General features: G+C 31.3%; 2 protein-coding genes across 2 annotated transcripts; both read right to left on the bottom strand.

Moving 5' to 3' along the window:
• Nucleotides 1-5,604: 5,604 nt before the first annotated feature.
• LOC122595914 (metalloendoproteinase 5-MMP-like) lies at nucleotides 5,605-7,280 on the bottom strand. Its single transcript, XM_043768392.1, has 2 exons — nucleotides 6,540-7,280; nucleotides 5,605-6,184 (listed from the first exon to the last, which is right to left on the bottom strand). Exons 1-2 carry the CDS (start codon nucleotides 7,237-7,239, stop codon nucleotides 5,775-5,777), a joined length of 1,110 nt encoding a protein of 369 aa, XP_043624327.1. The 5' UTR covers nucleotides 7,240-7,280; the 3' UTR covers nucleotides 5,605-5,774.
• A 1,680-nt stretch (nucleotides 7,281-8,960) lies between these two features.
• On the bottom strand, nucleotides 8,961-14,454 carry LOC122595758. Its single transcript, XM_043768192.1, has 7 exons — nucleotides 14,007-14,454; nucleotides 12,810-12,950; nucleotides 12,045-12,410; nucleotides 11,121-11,363; nucleotides 10,683-10,775; nucleotides 9,767-9,967; nucleotides 8,961-9,374 (listed from the first exon to the last, which is right to left on the bottom strand). Exons 1-7 carry the CDS (start codon nucleotides 14,355-14,357, stop codon nucleotides 9,162-9,164), a joined length of 1,608 nt encoding a protein of 535 aa, XP_043624127.1. The 5' UTR covers nucleotides 14,358-14,454; the 3' UTR covers nucleotides 8,961-9,161.
• Nucleotides 14,455-21,895: the final 7,441 nt, after the last annotated feature.

Below are 21,895 nucleotides of genomic sequence, written 5' to 3'. Positions count from 1 at the left end.
GGTTACCGCCCGCGCCTTGCGAGTGGAATTTCATTTTTTCTTTTTTTTTTTTTGCGACCGAGTAGGGATCACTAACAACACTAACAACCAAGTCATGAAAATAATGAGACTATTATCAATTCGAGATCATTCTTAATGCTTTGATATTTCACTACGAAGAAACACTTTGACATTTGATACCAATTAAGCATGCTAGGTCTGCGAGATTTTCATCAGTAGATACTCTATCTGCCATTTGAAAATTCAGTTTAGTATTTCCAAAGTTAGAAGGCAACAATATTACCATCTTTGACCCATAAAAGTCAAATATTTCCAAAATCAAAGGAACCTAGCTTCTTTTACAGCTTATGGTCAAAGCTATTCATGTGAACTACGTAACGGAGCTTAGACCTATATCAAATCCAAATATTAAGACCTTCAACCTAAATAATACTCGTATTCGATGGACATACAACGCACCCACGGTTGATCTCAATGTACTAAAACCTTACCAATAGATCATCAACCCGTTTGAAGATTATAATTTCTTTTAGATTATGATCACCTAATGTTATGAGGTATTCATTGAATTGAATGCTTGACAGACATTTTAACAAATAAGTGAAAATTCAACCTTAAAACATTATTTGTGTATGCCATTCTTTATATCTATGGTTATATCTAGGGATAGCAAAAATACCAAATCTCGTGCCCATCTCGATATTGATACTGAGAAGTGGTACTGAGTTCCATGTGGGACCGGATGTTATTTTCTGGAATTGTTTGATTCTACATGAATGCTATAACTACATATATATTATTGTAGTTTACATTGATATCATATATATACGCTAGAACTTGCACATTATATTAGCAATTAAACATTATTTGGAGGCATGGTGCCCTCTCGGTTACTAAAACTGGTATGCTACCTGTATTTAAAATGAATACAGATGCAATGACAACAGATAATGAGTATATTACCTACACTTGGGACGAATTCAATACATTAGAGGAATAGATTAGGGCATATGTTTTATTCGGGACATACTAGTCGCAATTTGGTACCGATATCCTGGTCTTGTTTCGGTATGGTATCGGTCTCAGCGTCTGTTCAAATGGGATCGTGACCGGTACCAGGTTCGGGCCATTTTCGGGAACGATAACGTCATTTCTAGGACCGATATGAGACAGATACCACCACTGTGAGACGATACCACCCCTACGTTGTAATACATTTATCCATTAACCACAGTTAATTATATCTTTTAAGAATTACATATCTTTTATGATTATGGCTCCAATATAATAAATTTTTGTATATGACCGCTTATTATTTATTTTTAACAACAATCTTAATATATACTATAAGACAGTTGAACTAATGATTTATTAACCAATCAAATCGTTCAATTTCATCAAATTGATTTTCGCTTATGTCATCATTTAAATTAATTACAAATTAAAGAATCTTAATAAATATTATCCAAATGTATTATTATATTAGTATTTATATTAATTTATAAAAAAAAAGTCTCATTAATTTATAGTTTTTTATTTTCCATCAATAATTTACATTTTTTTAGCCCTGAATACTTAATTTATATTTATTTTTAAACATTAACTTGAGAGAACTTTATAAAATTTATAATCATTTAATTAATTAAAAAGTTTCAATATACAAAATGTTGTTTATAAAAATTTATTTCAAAACCTAATGACTTATTAACAAATATTAGATTAGATTCTTATAAATTATAAATAATAATAATCAGATTAATATTTGATTAATATTTAATATAAACACAATTTGAACTTTAGATACATATCTCAAATATAATAACAGATGACGATATACAACATTATTATATTAAACACAATAGGAATCACAGAACATGGGAAGATCACGGAACAAAACACGATTTACAATAAAGCGTTACTTGAATACTCAATCCAAATCATTATTAACTCCATTAAAGATTCATTCTATCTCTCAATCAAAAAAGTACATAATTTTCTCTTTTTTTATATATTAGTTTTACGTATCTTAATATATACTATAAGACAGTTGAACTAATGACTAATTAACTAATCACATCGTTCGATTTCATCAAATTGACTTTTGATGATGTCATCATTTAGATAACCTACAAATTAAAAATCCTAATAATCATTATCCAAATATATTATTATATTAATATTTATATTAATTTGTAGAAAAAGTGTCATTAATTTACACTTTTTTGTTTTTCATTAATAATTTATACTTTTTAGCCCTGAATACTTAATTTATAATTATTTTTAGCCATCAACTTGAGAAATTTTTTTAAAATTTACAATCATTTAATTAAATAAAAAAAAATTAACATATGAAAGATTTTCTACAAATAATTATTTGAAAACCTAATGACTTATTAACAAATAATAGAAGAGTCCTAATTGTTATCAAAGAATATAAAATCAATCCTAATTGTTATCATATTATCATAGAACAAAGTGATTGAAAATAAATATATGCGTGTTATGAACGCGCATCATAATTAAATACATATACTTGAATGTCAAGTTCAGGATCACAAATGTGTTTATATTTTAATTCTTAATTATTTTTCCTAATAATATCACATTATGAGTACATCTGTTTCAAAATATATTATAATGGAGAAATTATTATATATAGCATGTGCCTTGTGGAATGACTACGACAAACAATTCCATCAATATGTCTAGGCTAATAATGACAGTGAGGAACCTATGATTATTGTACTACAACTTGCAAAATATAACACTTAAAACCGTGTTGTTTTAAAATTGTAAGCTTTTATGACTTAAATGTATGAAGATCTAATATTATTAATATCGTAAATCCCGTGTCCAGTGTTGGACACGGGTCTAAAATCTAGTTATACCTATATATATATATATATAGATATATAATATTTTCTCATTTAGAAATAAAGATAAATGTTGATATAGTTAATTGTTATATATTGTAAGGTTCAATGCATACTAATGATGATGTAAATTCTGAAAAGAAGAAAATAATGCCTTGAAGAACCTTTTAACAAGAGACATGTTATTGGATAAAAAACAAAAGGGATATGATGAATATATCCAAATGAATAATAACCCATAAATTTTTATTTTTAAGTTTTGATAACATTTTATTTAACCATGCATTATATAATAACAATTTTGAATAAAAACGCAATATATTACTAGCTAGTTCTGCCAGGTTCCTTTTTTTGACCAATTCTCACCAGGAAAAGGCTCCTTATGACGATTCACATAGAATCCATCTGGTTGCACCAACCAATAACACCTTTGAACATCAAATAAATCTCCATTAAAACATTTGTTAAAAATTTCACGATTATAAACACCAACAATGCCATACTTATTTCCCCACCAAAATTCGCCTGTATAATGTGTTCCAAGCTTTATTCCAAACTTCCAATCAAACTGTTTGTTGAAAGAAAGTGTGCGATTTCCTTGATCGTCTCCATTCCCTCCATAGGCATGGACCGCGATATTGTCTTGAATGCCATTAGTGACATACAACCTAAAAAAAGTAATGGTGTTATTTGGTGTTAAAGCGCTACAAAATGATAGCATTGTAAGGATGAGAACGCCATGAAAGATCAAATTCATATTCGGTTCGTATGATGTTTAAAACATTTGGTAGTGTCAATGGGCTAATACTTATATATACAAATTAATATTATAGGCTATTAAATATATTGTATATAACTATATTGGTATAATAAGATTTTATGAATATGGACAAGTTATTGGTATAATATGCATGACTAATTTCATGGTGAATACAAATCATTTAATGTGCATGATTAATTATGGTGTGAAAATTAATCAATTTATTATCAATTGTGAGGTTTGATTATTTGGTAAAGACTCTTATCTGAAGTAGGACCAAAGGTTAACTTTTGATAATGGGGTGGCCAGCCTAGTTTGGAATTACATCAGGCGAGACTAGTTTGGAATTACATCAGGCGAGACTAGTTTGAAATTACATCGGCACATGATGTAAAGCATTCCCGTTTTTTTTTCACTGTTAAAGACTTGGTAGAGATTCACGAGCATGTGAGGTGGGGAAAAAGGAGAAAAAAGCTCTCAAAGAAATTGTGATGGTGGCTTGTTGGTGCATATGAAACGAGAAACGACCGTAAATTTTCGAGTTTGGGTTTTACAATTAAGAAGATTGTTCAAGATATAAAATCGCTGTCCTTTATTTGGTATAGAAATAAAAAGAAAAACGGTAGTTTACGTTGGTCTGATTTGAATAGTTTCAATTTGTTGTAACTTTTTTATCGGTTGTAAGTGTTTACCACCAACTTGGTGGTTATAGTTGTGAATAAAAGTTACTTTTAAGATAAAAAGAAAATAAAAATTTGATAATGGAGTCATTTAATATTAATTGGTGTAAAATTTTTTTAAAAAAGAATTATTTGGTGTAATTTAGTAGTACGGTATATTTTGTCGTTGGAAAAATAATAAATCAATTTATTGTCATAAGATCACTAATTGAAAAACTTATAAATATAAATCCAAGACTCTCGAATACCCGATATTAATCCATCCCAATATAGTGAAGTGTTATACCTTGTAAGCATAGTTGTTGACTCGACTCGAAATCTAATTTTTCGAAACGTGACTCGAATCGTAATAGTCAGGATATTTGAAAATATGGTATTTTTATAATTATTTGTAAGTATTTATTGTAGATATATTGTAATGTGTTAATGTATTAAGCTAAAAATATAAGATATTATTAAAATCAAATCAAATTTAAAAATATATAATAGAGTTATGTTTAAAAAAAATTTTAAAAATTATTTTGTGACTCGTGACTCGGAACATGACTCGGACCGGCTCGCAACACAAAACACGAGTCATGTTACGAGTCTGGAGTAAAGCGAGTCATCTCATCGAGTCGCCTCGTTTACCCTTTGTTTTGACTCGATTCGTACAAATTGACTCGTGACTCGTACGAGTTTGACAATGCTTGTAAGATACAATGCATTATAAAGCGTTGAGTATAAAAATAATGATGTGTGAATCTTGAGCGAAATAATGTGCGGGAGATGCTTTTAACAAATGAAATGTTGTAGGATAAAAAAACAAAATAGAAACGTTGAACATATCCATGTAAGCTCTGAATTTATTTTTTTTTTATATAAATATTTATTTAGCCATTCTATAAAAGGTATTTTAACAAAAACCAAATATATTGCAAGTTCTACCAGATTCCTCTTCGTCACTTCGTGACCAATTATCATCAGGAAAAAGATTATCACCATTCTATATAATCCATCTGGCTTTACCAATCAATTTACATTAATTAAAAGCTGAAAAAGATTTCTGCTGAAACATTTATCAAAAATTTTACGATTATAAATACCAACAATGCCATATTTATTTTTCCCAATAAATTTCGCCTGTATAATGAGTGTAGAGTAGTGATATTCCAAACTTCCAATCAAACTCTTCGTTGAAAGCAAGTGTGATTTTCAAGGACACAGGTTGGTTGGAAAGACAGTTGTAACAGACAATTGTTTTAACTTGAAAGACGTGTTCGCGTATAACCGAATATAAGCAATAGTTTGATGAAATCAATAAAACAATGAGTATTACTTGTATATTATAATATTTCTTTTATTTACACTATACATGAAACAAAAAATAATATATATAAAAATACAGCTACACCCCTCCTCAATAATAGAAAATAATTATTGGGAATCATAAAAACATAAAATTTAAAATCAACTATCTATCTACAAAACAAATGAGGATAATAATAATCCAAAGGCCAAAAATATGATTTGGCCCAATACCGACACTCTTTGATGGGCTCCGCTAGTATCTCTATCACCCAATGTAAAAGTTGGCCCAGTTGTACTATTATTGTTATCTGGGTTTGAACCGTACAAGACTTGAATGCCTTCAACATCATCTTGTGCAAGTTCTACTTTCCTTACTCCTGTTGATATTGTTGGAAACATGATTGCTTCTTCCACAGATGAGTGTCCTAGGCCTAACAAATGCCCGATTTCGTGCACCGCTACCGACTCTAGGTCCATCGCGGACGGCGAGCCAGAGGATAGTATGTCCCCGATGATCCATGTCTCGTCACTGTCTAGATGTAACGATCCTGCTGGTGGCGCAAACGCATGTGCTAAAGTTCCTATAGTTGACACAATAATCGTATTAACCATTTAAACTTTTTTTTTTAACGATATAATTTTAAACTTTAGAATAATTAATAGTCGTTTCAACCAGCATTTAAGTTACCTTTTGAATGACAAAAATCTTTAAGTTGAGTTGATATATTGTTTTTACCACTTAACTTTTATTCTAATGATAAAAATAGTAAAATTTAACCAAGTTAGTATTTCACCCATTAATCCATTTGACATGAATTTGACTTAAAACCAAATCACCAACATGTCATTATTTTTGAGTTAAAACCTATAACTATCCATTTATAACAATTTTTTACGGCACAGTAATTAGTAAAACACGGAAAAGACTTAACATACCTAAAAGGCCGTCGAACTCTTCACCATCGCCATGATCACCAGCATAAAACCCAATCTTAAGATCGGCATCTTTGTAGGTATTAGTCTCCGTAAATGTCAACGGGGTCCATTCGGACCATCGCGTAAAAGCGCTAGCAAAAACGCGCTTTACATCATCAGAAAGTTGGTTTCTTGGGTCAAATGCATAAGTCAAGTCACGTCTTCTAGAAGACCATCTTGGCATCCCAGGAAAGAACGAGTAATGAGCTACTGTTCCGTTAATCAAAGAAGCCGATTTACCCGAATTCATAGTAGTAGATCCATTTACAATATCTGCAACTCCACATCTTGGCTTCAGCATTTGTTTAACAGTTGATTCATCAAGTTGACCTGTTGTGTTTAGATTAAAATTTTGTTGGTATTTTTTAACTGCGGATTCTAGTGTTGTATCGAAGTCATTAGTAGTGAAATTATAATCGGTTATATTCTGAATATAACCGAAGTAACGAAAGTAATTTTTTACTTTGTCAATTCCCGGGACAGTCTGTCCCGGGTGACACCCGGATAGTTTGTTGAAACTATCCCAGGGATTGGTTTTGTTGGGTAAAAAGGAAGGTGGTATGGATGATATATTTGGGAAAAAATGTGGGAAAGATGTTATTGATATTGGGAAAATGTTGATGATGAAAAAAAGAGATGTGAATGTTTTGTAAATCTTCATGGTTTATGAAAGTGTGAATTAATTTGTGAAATGAATTTGAGATTTGGTTTTTATACGGAGATCTTTATTTTTTTTAAGGAGGAAAGTGTGAAGAAAGTTGGAATGAAGAAAAGACATGGAAAGACGGCCGTGAATTATATAGTGGGAATATCTAGAAAATAATTGAAAGTGTTGGTTGTCTACTTGTCTTATTGTTTGAGGTGTTTGAATGTTTCTCTTTTAGTCAAAACCCCAACGAGTTATTTTTCCAGACCAACTAAACTGTACTTTTTTTCTCATGTTAAAGTTTTTATGTTATTGTATAATTTGATTAATTTCAATCATTTAGAAGCTTCATAAATAAACAAAGTTTATATATCATTCAAATATACGTAAGCCGTTTTATTAATTCTTTGTTTCAATGTCATTACTACTCGTATTTGTTTGAAAGTTGATTAATTAAGATTTGACAACTTCATACTCCGTAGAAAATTGCAGAATAAGTCATCTTAACTTCGATGTTGATATCCAAGAATTTGACTTTTGTTCACCAACTATATACTGGGTATTATATGTTTCAAATATGTTAGTGTTTTTCAAACATAAAATAAACTCTAGCCATAATTTCGTATGCTAAAATAGATCGTCCGGATGAACAAGCTAAAGTGCTACGCAACGTATCGTTTCAATCAATGACTAAATAAACATGTCAGAAATGACGTCACGAAACTAATTCTAGGAGTCTTTTGAATTTGTCATGAACACCAGTCTTAAAGAAAATTCAACCCCGGCCATAAAGTTTGTGTTTGTGCCATCACCACTTGGCACTTAGGGGGTGTAGTAAGTGACATATATCTCTTTGGAGGAAATCCGTGGTCATCTTAGTGTAATAGATAGTTTGGGAGTTAAAGTTTAGGAGTTGGTTGTTAACAAATGTGTTATATGTTTATGCATAATTATCAGTTTGTTCTAAAGACGTATATAACTTTAGATTTTGACATAAATTAATTTGTAAGTGAAATACTAGTTTAAACATAAAATAGTAATTATCATATGATTATATTAATCACTTCTTCAGGAAATATAAATTGAAATGAAAAAACTCTAGCCTTGAATATTTATTCCATAGTGGAACCTTCTAATTGAACGGTGTCCTAAATGATGATCACACTTGTAATAAAGAAGATTCTCAAAACTTTGATTATATCTTCTGTTTTGTATTAAATTGGTAGTTGTATTTTCAAATACGAAATAACAAAACCCTTCTAGGTTCAACAACAAAGCGATCGTTGACTATTTTATTAATAGCAAACCACAAAAATACTTTGTTTCTAATGGTTGGTTTCTAATGAGTAACCAACCCTAATTGGCTCAGATTTGCCAATTTTTATATACACCAACAAGAATTTTTTGGTACAAATTACTCGTAAATGAATCAAGTTGGCCAAATTAACTATTTATCCACCATTAAAATTAATTATTATTATAAATATAAATATTTGATGTCGTGCATATTAGCTAAAAGGTCGTATGCACTGTTTGGGCTATTCCGGTGTTGTCTGACCCCAATTTTTTAAAAGTTACCAATACTAAACAACAAAGTAGGCCATTTAAAGAAGGAAATTGCCATCTTTACATTTCCAGCGGGAATTAAAATGATGATATCACTGAGAACCAAAACAAAGAACCACCAAGAGGCCAGTAAGGCATAGCATCAAACCACCACCATTAGGCAATATCGATTCGAGAATCATATAAAGAGCTATACTATATACAAAACAATAATCTTCTGGGAATAACAAGTGGAAGAAATTACTGCTTATGTGTACTCTTTTCTGTAACTGCAATATTAGCAAGTAGATACATAAGGAAATGACACAATACAAAGTTTTCAACATACGTGACATTGATACAAACTGAGGCTTCGCCTAAATTTTGGGAACTTAGCAATGCATAGGCCGCTCATACGTCGGAGGGAGAGAAGGGCAGTTCTCATTCATGTTGGCATACGGCTCTAAAGTGTTGTATAGAGGTAGTTCCATACGATACTTACCAAGAATTTGGCAAAATGGTAGCTTATCGTCACCATTGTTGCACCAATTTGGAAGTCGTGTCTGGTTATTCTCAAAAATTTTGAGCATGTAAGCATCACGGATCTGTAACCAACAAAGAACTAGTTTAGATTTCAATTTTGATACAAGTTCCTTCCAAGTTCTTAACATGATCTAATAAGATCAAATTGCATAAAAAGGTAGCCAGCTTTAAATCTGTTCATGAGTTGGGCAAAACATTTCATATGCACTAAGGCCAAATTTTCTGAAAGCTTTCATTCAGGGTAAATTTTCAAGTAAACTGGCTTTAAAAACAAAGATGGTAACCATTAGTCCATAACAGAAACCAAATCAAAGTTGGTTACCTTTTAGCCCATTTGATAACACCAGATACATCAACTGATACTAAGACTATGAAATTGCGATAATAATACTTGTAGATTCGTACTAAATTTGAATTTAAAAAGTTACAAGGGTATAAATATATATATACTTACAGTGAATTCAGTTACTTGAATAGAATCTGCAACTGGACCAAAAACTCCAGCTGCTTTATACATTTGGAGAATAAAGGCAACACAAGTTGTAGATTTACCATCACTATATACCCATTCATCATTCTCAGGAATCGTGAGCAACTCATCAAATGATATGCCTCGCTTTTCCGTCTCTTCTAAAATCCCGTACAAATCCAACCCCTGAAAGTCACAGGTTGAGTTAGAGGTCAAAAGGGGTCAAGGTTGGAACTTGGAATTTGGGATGAGCCACAAACACTTATTTGTCTATTTTTTGGATGTAAAATCGGTTGATTCCTTGGCGAGTACTCTTACCTTGGAAATTGGACAATCCAAGTTAGGCAGGAAATCGGTCAACGGAGTCAAAAGGTTAACATCAGAAAACAGTGGTCAATCTATGTGAAAATTGGTCAGGATTGTGGAAACCGTTGAAAAATCTCTTAAATACTACACAAACTACCACCATGTTTCCAATCTTACAATCCTTATTGTGACAAACTTATTTGTAGAGATTTAAGATTTTAACAATTTTTTCAAAATATTTCACGATATTTTTTTATTTTTATGCATAAAAATTCAAAATATTTTATTTTATATAGAATATTCCAATCCGAGTACTCCTCGAGTCAGAGTACTCTTACTCCCCCGACCCAAGCCAAGGTAATTGCAAGTTTCAAGTTCTCCAACATAGACTAAGATAGCAATAATAATCAAAGTCGGAACAAATAGAATGAGATTTTTTAGTGTTTGCTGTGTTCCCCTTTTACCTAAAAAAAGAAATTGATCTATTTGACCCAATTGAATCAAACATATCATGAAGCAAACCACTTATAGATAGATGGTTAAAGCAACCATACAAGCTTAACAACAGTCTACTATGAACTTGGCAAATGGCTACCTCTGTTCCAAGACGCATGTTTAGCGCTTCGTTCCACATGTTTGCAGCATAAGCTGGCTGCATTCTAGTCCACATAGACATGACAGAAATCACCTGCAAAAACAGAAACAATGGTGACGGACACTAGAACATGGTAGATATACCACCTCATATGTAAAGTGGGAACAGGTTAAAATGGGTCGAATTGACTTGACCCGAAATGCTTTTCTGTAAATTACTCTATTAATAATGGTTGAATAAAAAATTTTAGAAGGTCCCTATATCCCTATGCATTAAACATAGACTTTGGGCAACTTTCAACCCCTTCTACCCATTTGACCTATTCACTTTTAAAAGAAAAATTTACACATTCTTTGGGATAAAAGACAACTTCGTTTGTCCTGTTCATAACTAAAAGGGCTGAAACAGCCACCTTTACTTAAAAGTAAACAAACGTACCAAGTGAGCATCAATAGGTGGCGGGAAATTGTCACCAATGGTATCAATCCAACTAAAAATCATGTTATGATAGCCGTAAGGCTTGCCTGACATGCTCCGAGCATATTCCCATGCTGCGGTATTGTTCCACTTAGCACGTATCTCAGGATGTAACGGTAGCAAAGCTATTTGTGGGTTAGATTCATCCTTGAGGGCCAAATCCCACCATTCATCCCAAGGAATAACCACAATAATTTCTTCGCCCTACAGTAACACCAAAATCCAACATTAAGATACAATGTTCTAGAAACTACAACGGTTGCTCTTCTAAGAGAATTCCTAATTAAAATTACTTATCTGCTAATAGATATGATGGTATGGAGAATATTAATTACACGTTTCAAGACTGATTAATACAAAATAATTTTCAATGCTCGGGTAAAGAGAATATACTTTTGAATTTTAATTATCTGATTATTTAGGCATTCATCAATTACCTTTGCATAGTCAATTTTCCAGCCATTTGCACTAAAATAGATTATCTAAGCATAAAATAACATTACTTATTTACCATTTCTTGTAATCGAACTCGAGACTTTATTTCCATTTAACAAATCGTCAATATACTACTTTTCACAAAAAAAAAAAAAATCCTTATAATCATTTTATCTAATGATTTCTATCAAAACTTGCCAAACGCTCAAGCATCTGTTCATTAGACTTCAAAAGACAGAAGCACATCCAAACACTAGTTCTAAAACTAGTTTGATTGCAGTTAATTATTTGATCAAAACTAATTGCTGCTACATGGCTACTTAAAAAAAGCACATCCAAACACCCCCTGATTTGGGTCCATAAATCCATAACATTTATTTATTTCTTTGAATTTGCTTTAACTACGTGTCAAATAGAGGAAAGTTATCTAATACTCGTAAGTGCTCGTACCTTTTCGTTCTCATGTCCTGATTCCCCAACCCATAAATTGCCAAATTCATCCTTCATACAAACTGCAGTATGACCTGCAAATGCCCCTGTAACCCACTTCTCCAATGTTTCAAAACCACCCCATCGTCCACGGATCTTTGACACTGCTAGAAAATCACCAGAATGGACATCATTTGGATTGATTGTTGCACGCCATGGCTGAGCTCGTGTCTCAAAAGTAGCACCCATGTGATCTTTCAGAAAAGCAAGGTTTGCATTTTGGCCATACTTTGTATTGGAAAATAGAGGCAAAACATCAACCAAAGAAACCAAGGTTCCTAGCATTCCAGAAGGCATCAGAAATACAGAGACCCCATGCTGCTTTACCTGAATGCCAACAATGCAGGATTGTAAGTTAAATCTACTGCAGCAACTAAAGGTGGCAGTTGGAGATTTTGGGTAACAGGTCAGATCCAAATACTTTTTAACACAGGTTACGGGGGGCCAACCAGGGTCAAGTTGGGTTGACCCTCCAACACCTTTTTGTCCATTTATGAAGTTCTAAGTTCTAACTTACTTAATGTATTGCATATTAATACAGAAACTTATTTTTCAAAAAATATACAATTTGTTGAGATAAATCAGTTAAAGAGGTTAAGTGAAATAATACTTTGGAAAAACCTTAACCCTAATGAACTAAACCAACCAATTTTCAGGTAAATGGGTTTAAATTGCCCTCTAACCCCAAGTTTACATAAAGATAATGAATATGCAATTATATTATACATATTCCAACTCTGCAGGTTCCGCCCAGGACTTAAACTCCAAAGTATGTTCACGTCCTGTGAAGTAGTAGTCCCAGGTAATACTGTAAGGCGTCGCAAAAACATAAAGATCCATACATGTCCAGCTGTGTGCTTCATCGGTCTGCATAGTGAAAAAAAGGAAAAGAGAACACAATAATAAGAAACAAACTACACTTGCTCAATTGCAGTTTTTGCGAACATAAGTGAGGCAGTAAAACCCTTCATATTGGTCTATGTTTTAGTTCCATATTTTATATCACTTGTTGGCACATACGAATTTTATATTATCTCAGTAATTAAATCAATCTGAATAGAAAAGCAAAGAAAACAATTTAACTGAAGCACCTTGACATAAAGTCACAAACAAGTTACGAAATTTTCCTAATCCAAATGAATTAAGTCCTCACTTCCCAAACAGTTGTTTTGGCAACCCCAGAGAACACTGGACTCTTCTAGGTTCATCACGTGAGAGGTAAGTCAAGCTCATCTAATAGCCTGCTTAAATGGTAAACCAAACAAATGATCCAGCTTCACAAGTTCCTTGTTGGCTCCAATGAAGATAACATGCAGGATAATTGTGACAGTAACCGTTTTAAAATGTCCTCGTCTCAGTTAAAAACACCGACATATGCCTTTAGGTCTTCACTCTTAAACGTCTTAAAAACCCCAGTCGTGCTTATATAAGAAAAGTTAGACTTAATTGCCAATTTAAGCCAATTATTATATAGGTAAAGTAGTCTGAAAATAATTGTCAGCTTAGTACGAAAACACACAATCAAGAATTTTAAGATTCAACTTAAGCTGATTATATAAAGAAAGGGATACACAATTTCGCTAAATTTGTGTAAACCAGTTACTTTTCTTAATGTTATCCTTCCTAGTCTGCCAGATATCCGTCTAAGTCGTGTAGAATCACTTTCCAAAAACAACGATTCAGCCGCATATTTCCTGGACTACACATTGCGTTTTTCAGATACTACAAAAAGAGCTAAGTTCTTCATTTCTGCAACAAAGTAATCTAATTTGGAAGTTATGGGCTATAGAAACAAGCTAAATACAGTTTGAAAAGTTACAAGAAAATTCCCTAATCAGCTCAAATTATAAAAATTCATACAAAACAATATAAATAATAAAACTCACACAAAAAAATATATATATAAATGAATATAATTTTAACCTTAAGATAAATGATGCCACCACCAAGACCACTATGATCACTATTAATATCATTTTTATTAAGATTAATATTATTATTTTCATGGGTAAATTCCATATAAGCTTGATTAACAGTAAAGCAAGACCCTTTCCAATTAATACTTCCATTATTCGGCGAAATTGTTCCAACAAAAGACGGTAATAAATCAACCGCTTTACCGAAACTATTCATAACTGGCCACGATATTTGACGCGGTAAAACCGGTAACACGTCGTTTACTTTAAAGGGTAATTTGAATCCATCTACTGATGTATGTAAACCTAGTAATAACAGTAAAATAATAATGGATAGAGATAGAGGTGATGATTGCATCTTTGGATGATTGATAGGGAATGAAAAAAATTGGATGTTATGCAGCGTGATGATCCATTGATTTTTTTGATTTATTGAACTGTTTTGGGAGTGGAATTTATTGGTCTGAGTGTATATTTTTTTTTTTTAAAATATATATTTGGAGTTTTAACGGTGAAGTCAATGTTTGGAAAGTCTATTTATTGTCGTGTTTATTTATTTAACACTTTGTTTTCGATAATAACAAATTAAGATATATGACACTTAAATTAGATGTTATTGTTCTAAAATTTTCCCTTTCTTTTAAAAAAAATGCGACTTATATATCCATACTATACTATTTTTTCTCTTTTGGGGTATAAATACAAATCACAACTCTAACCCTAAACCTGATCTTGGATACTTTGAGCACGCACACTTTATCTCGGCCGTTTTTTAGGGTTTTCTAAGGGTTTTCACTACTCCAACATCATTTGAAGACTTGAAGATTATTCTTGGCTATTATTACTTATTGTAGCTCGATTGTAACCTCGATTTGGATTATTACTTCATATTTGGTACATTATGTCTTCCTTTTTATTTCAATCTTTAGCTCTTAATATTATGAGTAACTAAATCTTTATACATCTATGAAGATGAAGTGAAACAATTAGTTATGGTTGCATAATATTTTGAATTCAAGTTGGTTTCACTTAACATTTTGTCAAGATCTTAAAGTGATTTCTTCTACTTAAATTTGTGTTCTTGGTGATATTTGTGTTCTTCGATAATGTTACTAGTTGAATGCAAGTATTATTTTAATTGTTTGTCTATGAATAAGTTTTGTTAGGTCATGGTATGATAGTAAAGAATACAAGTCTAATAGAAATTACTTTGTTATGTGGATTTAACGGTTGGTGGTACCACGTTTCTTTCACAAAGATAAAATTGTTATATAAATAATCAAACAAGCTAGTTAGTTCAAGGAATTATAATAGGGTTGGTGGTACCACTTGTTGCAAGTAATTGAGTTGATTAGGTGATTTAGTCGATTTTACAAACGTAGTGCACCCGTTTGTGTTGTTGTCTTGTCACGATTATTATCACCAACATTATTGAATTTTGAGCTTAACCTATATGCAACCTAGACTTTTTGTGTAGCGGAGTCGACATAGATGGCTTTTTAATTATTTCTTTACAACTCAAACTTTCAGATTAATTTCCCGGAATTACTAATTTGTTCAATTTACAAACTAACTTTTCAAAACGCAAAGTGACAACTCGGTCACAAACCAAACTTTCTCTTGATTTACTATTTTATAACTTTAAGTACAACATTGAGTCCTTGTGTTCGATCCTAGTCTTACCAATTAACTATATTACATACGAACGAGTACACTGCCCATAAGTGTGTGGTAGTCAGTAAGCAGTAAATCTTGTTATAAATTATTAAACTCGATTTCACACATCAGATATTAACAACAAGACACTGAAAAATAGAAAACGAATTACACCACGACGACTGATTGTAGCCCATAATGACTAGGAGATATACAATTTTCTGGACTTATAAGTAATCCAGAAAAAAGATGTTGGTACAATCAAGTTAGACACTTCTAAGCTAAAAATCATACCCCTTGGAAAACAATCTCATTATGTTGTTTTCACAACACCCACCACCAAACGAATGAAATTGCTTGTAAGTTGGACTTAAATCTACTATGATAGTTGAAACAACAAATCCAATCTAAAGCAACTATGGGAGTACAAAGCGGCATATCAATCTGAGTCCATGAAATAATCAACGATGTAGATCCGAAAAATGTTGCAGGTCGAAAATAAATGGTTTAATGTTTTCGTGCTCTTTGCACAAAAAGGACATAAAATTGACTGAAACTCCATTCTTCACTTTGCTGATATTAAATCTGGTCTCGGCAATCTGTCTTTGAGTAGTCGCAACACAAAAATATTGACTTTTTTATGCAACTTGTCACTCCGAATGGTTTTATTACCCGTCGAGGGAAGAATAGCAGAATCAATGAATCGCCTTAGTGTTTTAACTGGAAAATAAGATCGGCCTTGTAATTTCCACGTCAACACGTCCTCAAAATCAAAGAAACGTGTGTTGTTTAGAATCAATACCAAATTTAAGGATTATACCAAAACGATTATATTTCTCCAACTACTTGAATTTATCTTTTACGAGATAGTATATTTTGTGATATGAAAAGTTCATTTATGGACTATACCAATTACTTGATTTATTTAAATAAAGAAGTTGGTTATAGTGGATGGTATCATGAGATCTCAACCCTTAACACTCACCAATTATGTCTTGTAACCTCATTTTAACCATCCAACCTTCATTTCCAACCGTTTTAGTGGATTTCATAATATCCTTACACTCACCATTTTTCTTTCACCAAAATCTTTTTTCTCCAATCACAAATATTCTCTCTTATAGTTATATTTATATATGTATATTAATGTGCTTGTACGTGAGTCACTCTCCTCTATCTCCTTACACGTTTTCACAAAATGTTGGCAACCAAACCACAAGGAAACAGAAGAGGATGGACTGGTGTGATTTTGCGCTTTCAAGAGCTCGAGCTCCGCTCCCTCCACCCTTATGTTTAATAATAGTGAACTAAATTCAAGGTTATGTCTAGAGGAATAAAAAGATATACATTAATGCATGTTGTAAAAAGGATTAAAAAAAGTTTTCTATTTAAATAAAGCAACAACTACCTTATAAAAACTATGTTACACAAAAATTCATGTTTGAATATATAGAAACTCTTCATTACCCCCTCCCAACCCTAAAACAAAAACCCCTATTTTCCTTTCTCAGCTGCCACCTTTTTTTCCAGTCACCTCCCTAAGTCACTACCACAACACTGTGACTCGCCACCACGTCCCTTCACCACATATCGATGGCGGTGAAGGGCTGCGGTGGCGAGTTGCAGTATTAAGGTTGTGGCATACGGTGGTGGCTGGAAAAAAAGGGCGACAGTTAAGATTGGAAAAGAGGGCTTTCGTTTTAGGGGCGGGGGGGGGGGGGGGGGAGGGATAATAAAAAGTTTCTTCAAGGATATAGATGCATATATTCAAACATAAATTTAGGGTTGTGTAAGAAAGTTCTTATAGAGGTAGTTTTTGCTTTTTTAAAAAGAAAAAAAATTGGTTTCTTACAACATGTATTCAATGTACATCTTTTTTATTCATCTTGACATAACCTTGAATTTAGTTGAATTATTAAATAAGGGTGGAGGTATTGGAGCTCGGGCTGAGCTCAGTTTACTTGAAACACAAAAACACACCACTTCCTTCTATTCGGTTTTCTTGTGGTTTGGTTGCCAACGGTTTGTGAAACCGTGTGAGAAGATAGAGGAACGTGACCTGCCTACACGCACATCAATACATATTTATATATTAATATAAATAGGAGAGAATATGTTTGTGATTGTAGAAAAAATAGTTTGGTGAAAGAAATTTGGTGAGTGTAAGAGATAATATGAAATCCACTAAATAGGTTGGAAATGAAGGTTTGATGGTTAAAATGAGGTGTCAAGACATAATTGGTGAGTGTTGAGGGTTGAGATCTCATGATACCTTCCTATCTAACAAACTTCTTTGTAGAAATAAATTCAGTAGTTGGTAGTCCATAAATGCATTTTTCATATCACAAAATATACTTTTTCGTAAGAAAAAAATTGAAGTAGTTAAGAAAAAAATTGAAGTAGTTGAGAAATAAAATCAATATTTGGTATAATTCATTAATTTGGTTGTTGGTATCATGCATAATGCATTTCACGATTTAACTATTAACTATTGATATTTGCAACTATTATGTGTTACAGTATTAGTTAAACAAACTTAAATTACATGTAAAGAAAATATATATTTTAAGTTTTTTTTTTATTTGAGATACCCGGTTTATACAAAAAGTTTAAAGATAATTTATAATTCAAATAGTGTATCCAAATAACCAATTTGAAATATGACTTACTAATCCGAATCAGAATAAGACGATCCATGTAACTCATTTGGATCAAATGTATCATTTTTGGATTAGGATTAACATAATCGACTTATGTTTAGGGCTATCAATCAGGTCAACGTAGGTCGAATCAGGTATATTTGGGTTTGGTTGACGGGTTGAAAATATTTTACCCTAACTCGATCTATTAAAAGTTTGAGGTGAGAAATTTCAATCCAGCCCCAACCGAGTCAATTTTGGTAGACATTTTAATGCAAGGGTCAAATGAGTTTAATGTTAATGATTTTAAATAGGTTGGTTTTAGGTCAAATGAGTTGACGTATTAGCAGATCATATGGTAAGTTTTGGGTCAAGTGAGTCTTATGGTTGATATTAATTATAACTAAACTAAATTATACAATTATTTTGGGTTGACGGGTCGACCGAAAATCTAAGAATCCAACTCGGAATCGACCCAATGAAACTCAAGTTGGTAGGTAAATTTGACAATTTATAACACGTACTTGGTAACACGAAACGACTTGACACGAAGTTAACAGGTTTCGTGTTTGACCTTAACAGGTTTTGTGTCGTGTTGTTTTTGTAAAAACTAACACTATAACAATTGTGTCTACACCACTAAAACCAGTTAAGGCCTGTTAATTCAAAATTTAAAATATAAAAATAAGTCAATGTACCCTCACATTGTAGTGAAAAAAGCTTTTTATATGACAAAGTTTGTATAGAAAGAAAATATATTAGTATCAATGTAACATATATACAATTTTGTCAACTCTTTGAACTCAAATTTAAAAAGAGATAACAAAATATGTAGCAATAATAAAAAGGTTTTTTTTTTTTACAGATATAGTACCTAATGTTTGTTCAAAATTAATGGTTTCATATTTAGTCGTTCGATTTCACTCAAACCATACCGAAAGTTATCAAACTCCACTCATAGCATACTTGTGCCATGCACGTGGGGTGTTTTTGGTAATCTTACACATTGTCTTAAAAATAAAGGTATAAAACCAACAATTTTAGACAAATCACATATATCATTTATGTAATTTATCCTAAAAACTACCATTATTATTGTTATACTTAATCAATAAACTATTATTGTTAATGATATTGTTTAGCAATAATCTAAGAAAAATGCTATGTTTTTAAACTATTTACAACTATAATATTACAAACTGACCATTGATATAATTTTTTTTTTTTTTTAATTTTCACTGATGAATCATGAGTTAAAAAAAATCATGTAATTTATTTATATATTGTTTGTTACTTTAACGTCCCTCTTAATCTATGGGAATTGATAATAGTACCACAAGTATTTATAATTCTACCATTTCTGTGCATTGTTTACTTGTACTATTTACAATAAAAGTTATACAGTGTGGTACAATAATTGAAAAAAATGGTACCAATATGGGCACCCTTAATCTATAGGCAGGGGGCCACAACACTAACAGTATCCTATCAGCTACTTGCGTGTAAAATCATGTATTCGTATATCACAAAAAATCCTGATTGTACATACAGTCGAACCTCTATAACTTGATACCCGGTAAATTAATAACCTCAATAAAATTAATAATTTGTCCAGTCCCAACTTGAGACCATTGCAAAATTGAACCCTAATCAATAAAATAATAAGATAATGACTTTTTTGAATCTTACTATATTTAATTATTTATATTGGTCCCAACGAAATTATAAATTAATAATTATTAGGATCTTCCAAATTTTAAGATTGTTTAGTAGAAAACCACTTATTTTTTTTTGAACTTCAAATCTATATTAAGCTTATCCTTAAATCTTCTCATTGTACTCAACACTTGTGGCATTGTTTTCTGTATTGCTACAAAAAGTTGTGAAGAGTTGTTGTCGTTTACAATGTTTCATTTTAAAGCTATTGGATCATCTTTAACTTCGTCATTAATAAGATTTTGAATGATTTCACCATAATTTCTTTAATGCGTTCAATCTCATAACTTTCATTATTTACATCATGATAAATAAGCAAGTGATTCATATTAATTTTGTGTTGATAATGCATACTTGTAATTAAGTTCTCAAGCTCACGAATGCCTTATCTATAACTTACATCGTAAAACCTCTTTAAATTAATAAAATATTAATTTATTAATATAATAATATCTCGTTAAATTGACAAAATATCCAGGTCCTGACATTATCTATAATATAACTAAAATAGGGGGTTACGGGTATACTTGGCACCCATAATCCCCCTCCTTAAGCCTAAAACTCACTTCTCATTAATCCTCTAATTTTTCTAATATTATTTATTCTATGACCGACCTATTACTTTTAATAAAAAAAAACTTTAATATTATTATTATTATTATTATTATTATTATTATCATTATTATTATTATTATTATTATATATAAAACCTAAAAACCTACAAAATTACCTTACGTTCTATTTTTGTTCTACTTTTTGTTCACATCCCATCCCACCGTACTTTATTTGCTTTGTGTTTACTTTTATAACATAAAAGAGACAGCAGAGGCTCTAGATGGGCAGCAAAAACTATAGATATGATAGTTCTACTTAGCAAATAGTTCGACTTTTTGTTCGACTATACCATGATATTTTAGATTATTGATTTTATTTTAGTTTATATAATTACTTCATATTAATCATTATGATTTTAATTTAGTTATATAATTTGTCCATATTAATCGTTATTATTATTATGATTTAACATTTAATTCTTATGTTACTGTTATTATTATTGATTATAATTTAATTTGTTGTCCATTATAGGTTCGTTATGGCTTCTTCTTCAACAACAAAAAATAAAAACACATTAGTTCATTTTGAAGAGTTTAAACCAACACATGTTAACCATCATCTACGACTCCGTATTGTGCATGTATGGACTATACCGGAGTGGAACAACCCGAAGAAAATCAAAACTTTCGAGATGGTCTTTGTTGATGAATTGGTATGTGTTTTTCAAATTATATAGTTTACACTTTTAGAATATAAGAAACTGCAAATTTTTTATTTAACTAAAAGTTGAGAAAAAATGGTAAACTAAAATCAATATTTATATGGAGTTAATTTCGTATGTTTCTTTTTTAGTTTTCGTATTAATTAAGTTTTATATGACTTGGCTAATCTAAATATTAAAATTGAAAAAAAAAAAAAAGTAAACTAGATACAATATTTATATAAAGTTAATTTTCGTATGTTTTTTTTTTTTCGTATTAATTAAGTTTTATATGACTTGGCTAATCTATATATTTCATTTAGTTTAAATAGTTTACTTTGAATCGTTTTATGTTTTATTTTTAAGTATTCTAATTTTTTTTTATATCTATTTAATAAACTTGAATTCTAATTATTTTAGCTTGATTAATATATTTTGAGACTACCCGTCCATTGGACGAGTCTGAACACTAATTAATTTATAGAGGTAAATAGCCTACGTTAATTGTTCAAGTAACTAATTAATTACTCGTAAGAGTTATGCTCCGTGGATTGATCAGAAGTGTTACGTTTGTAATTTACTGATGTAGGGCTTTTAAATCTTGAAGAGTGTTCCCAGAATCACTACTTA

This window comes from Erigeron canadensis, chromosome 4 (assembly GCF_010389155.1).
Source record: "Erigeron canadensis isolate Cc75 chromosome 4, C_canadensis_v1, whole genome shotgun sequence".
NCBI classification, from domain to species: Eukaryota; Viridiplantae; Streptophyta; class Magnoliopsida; order Asterales; family Asteraceae; genus Erigeron; species Erigeron canadensis.
This window is presented reverse-complemented; position numbering and strand designations above follow the sequence as displayed.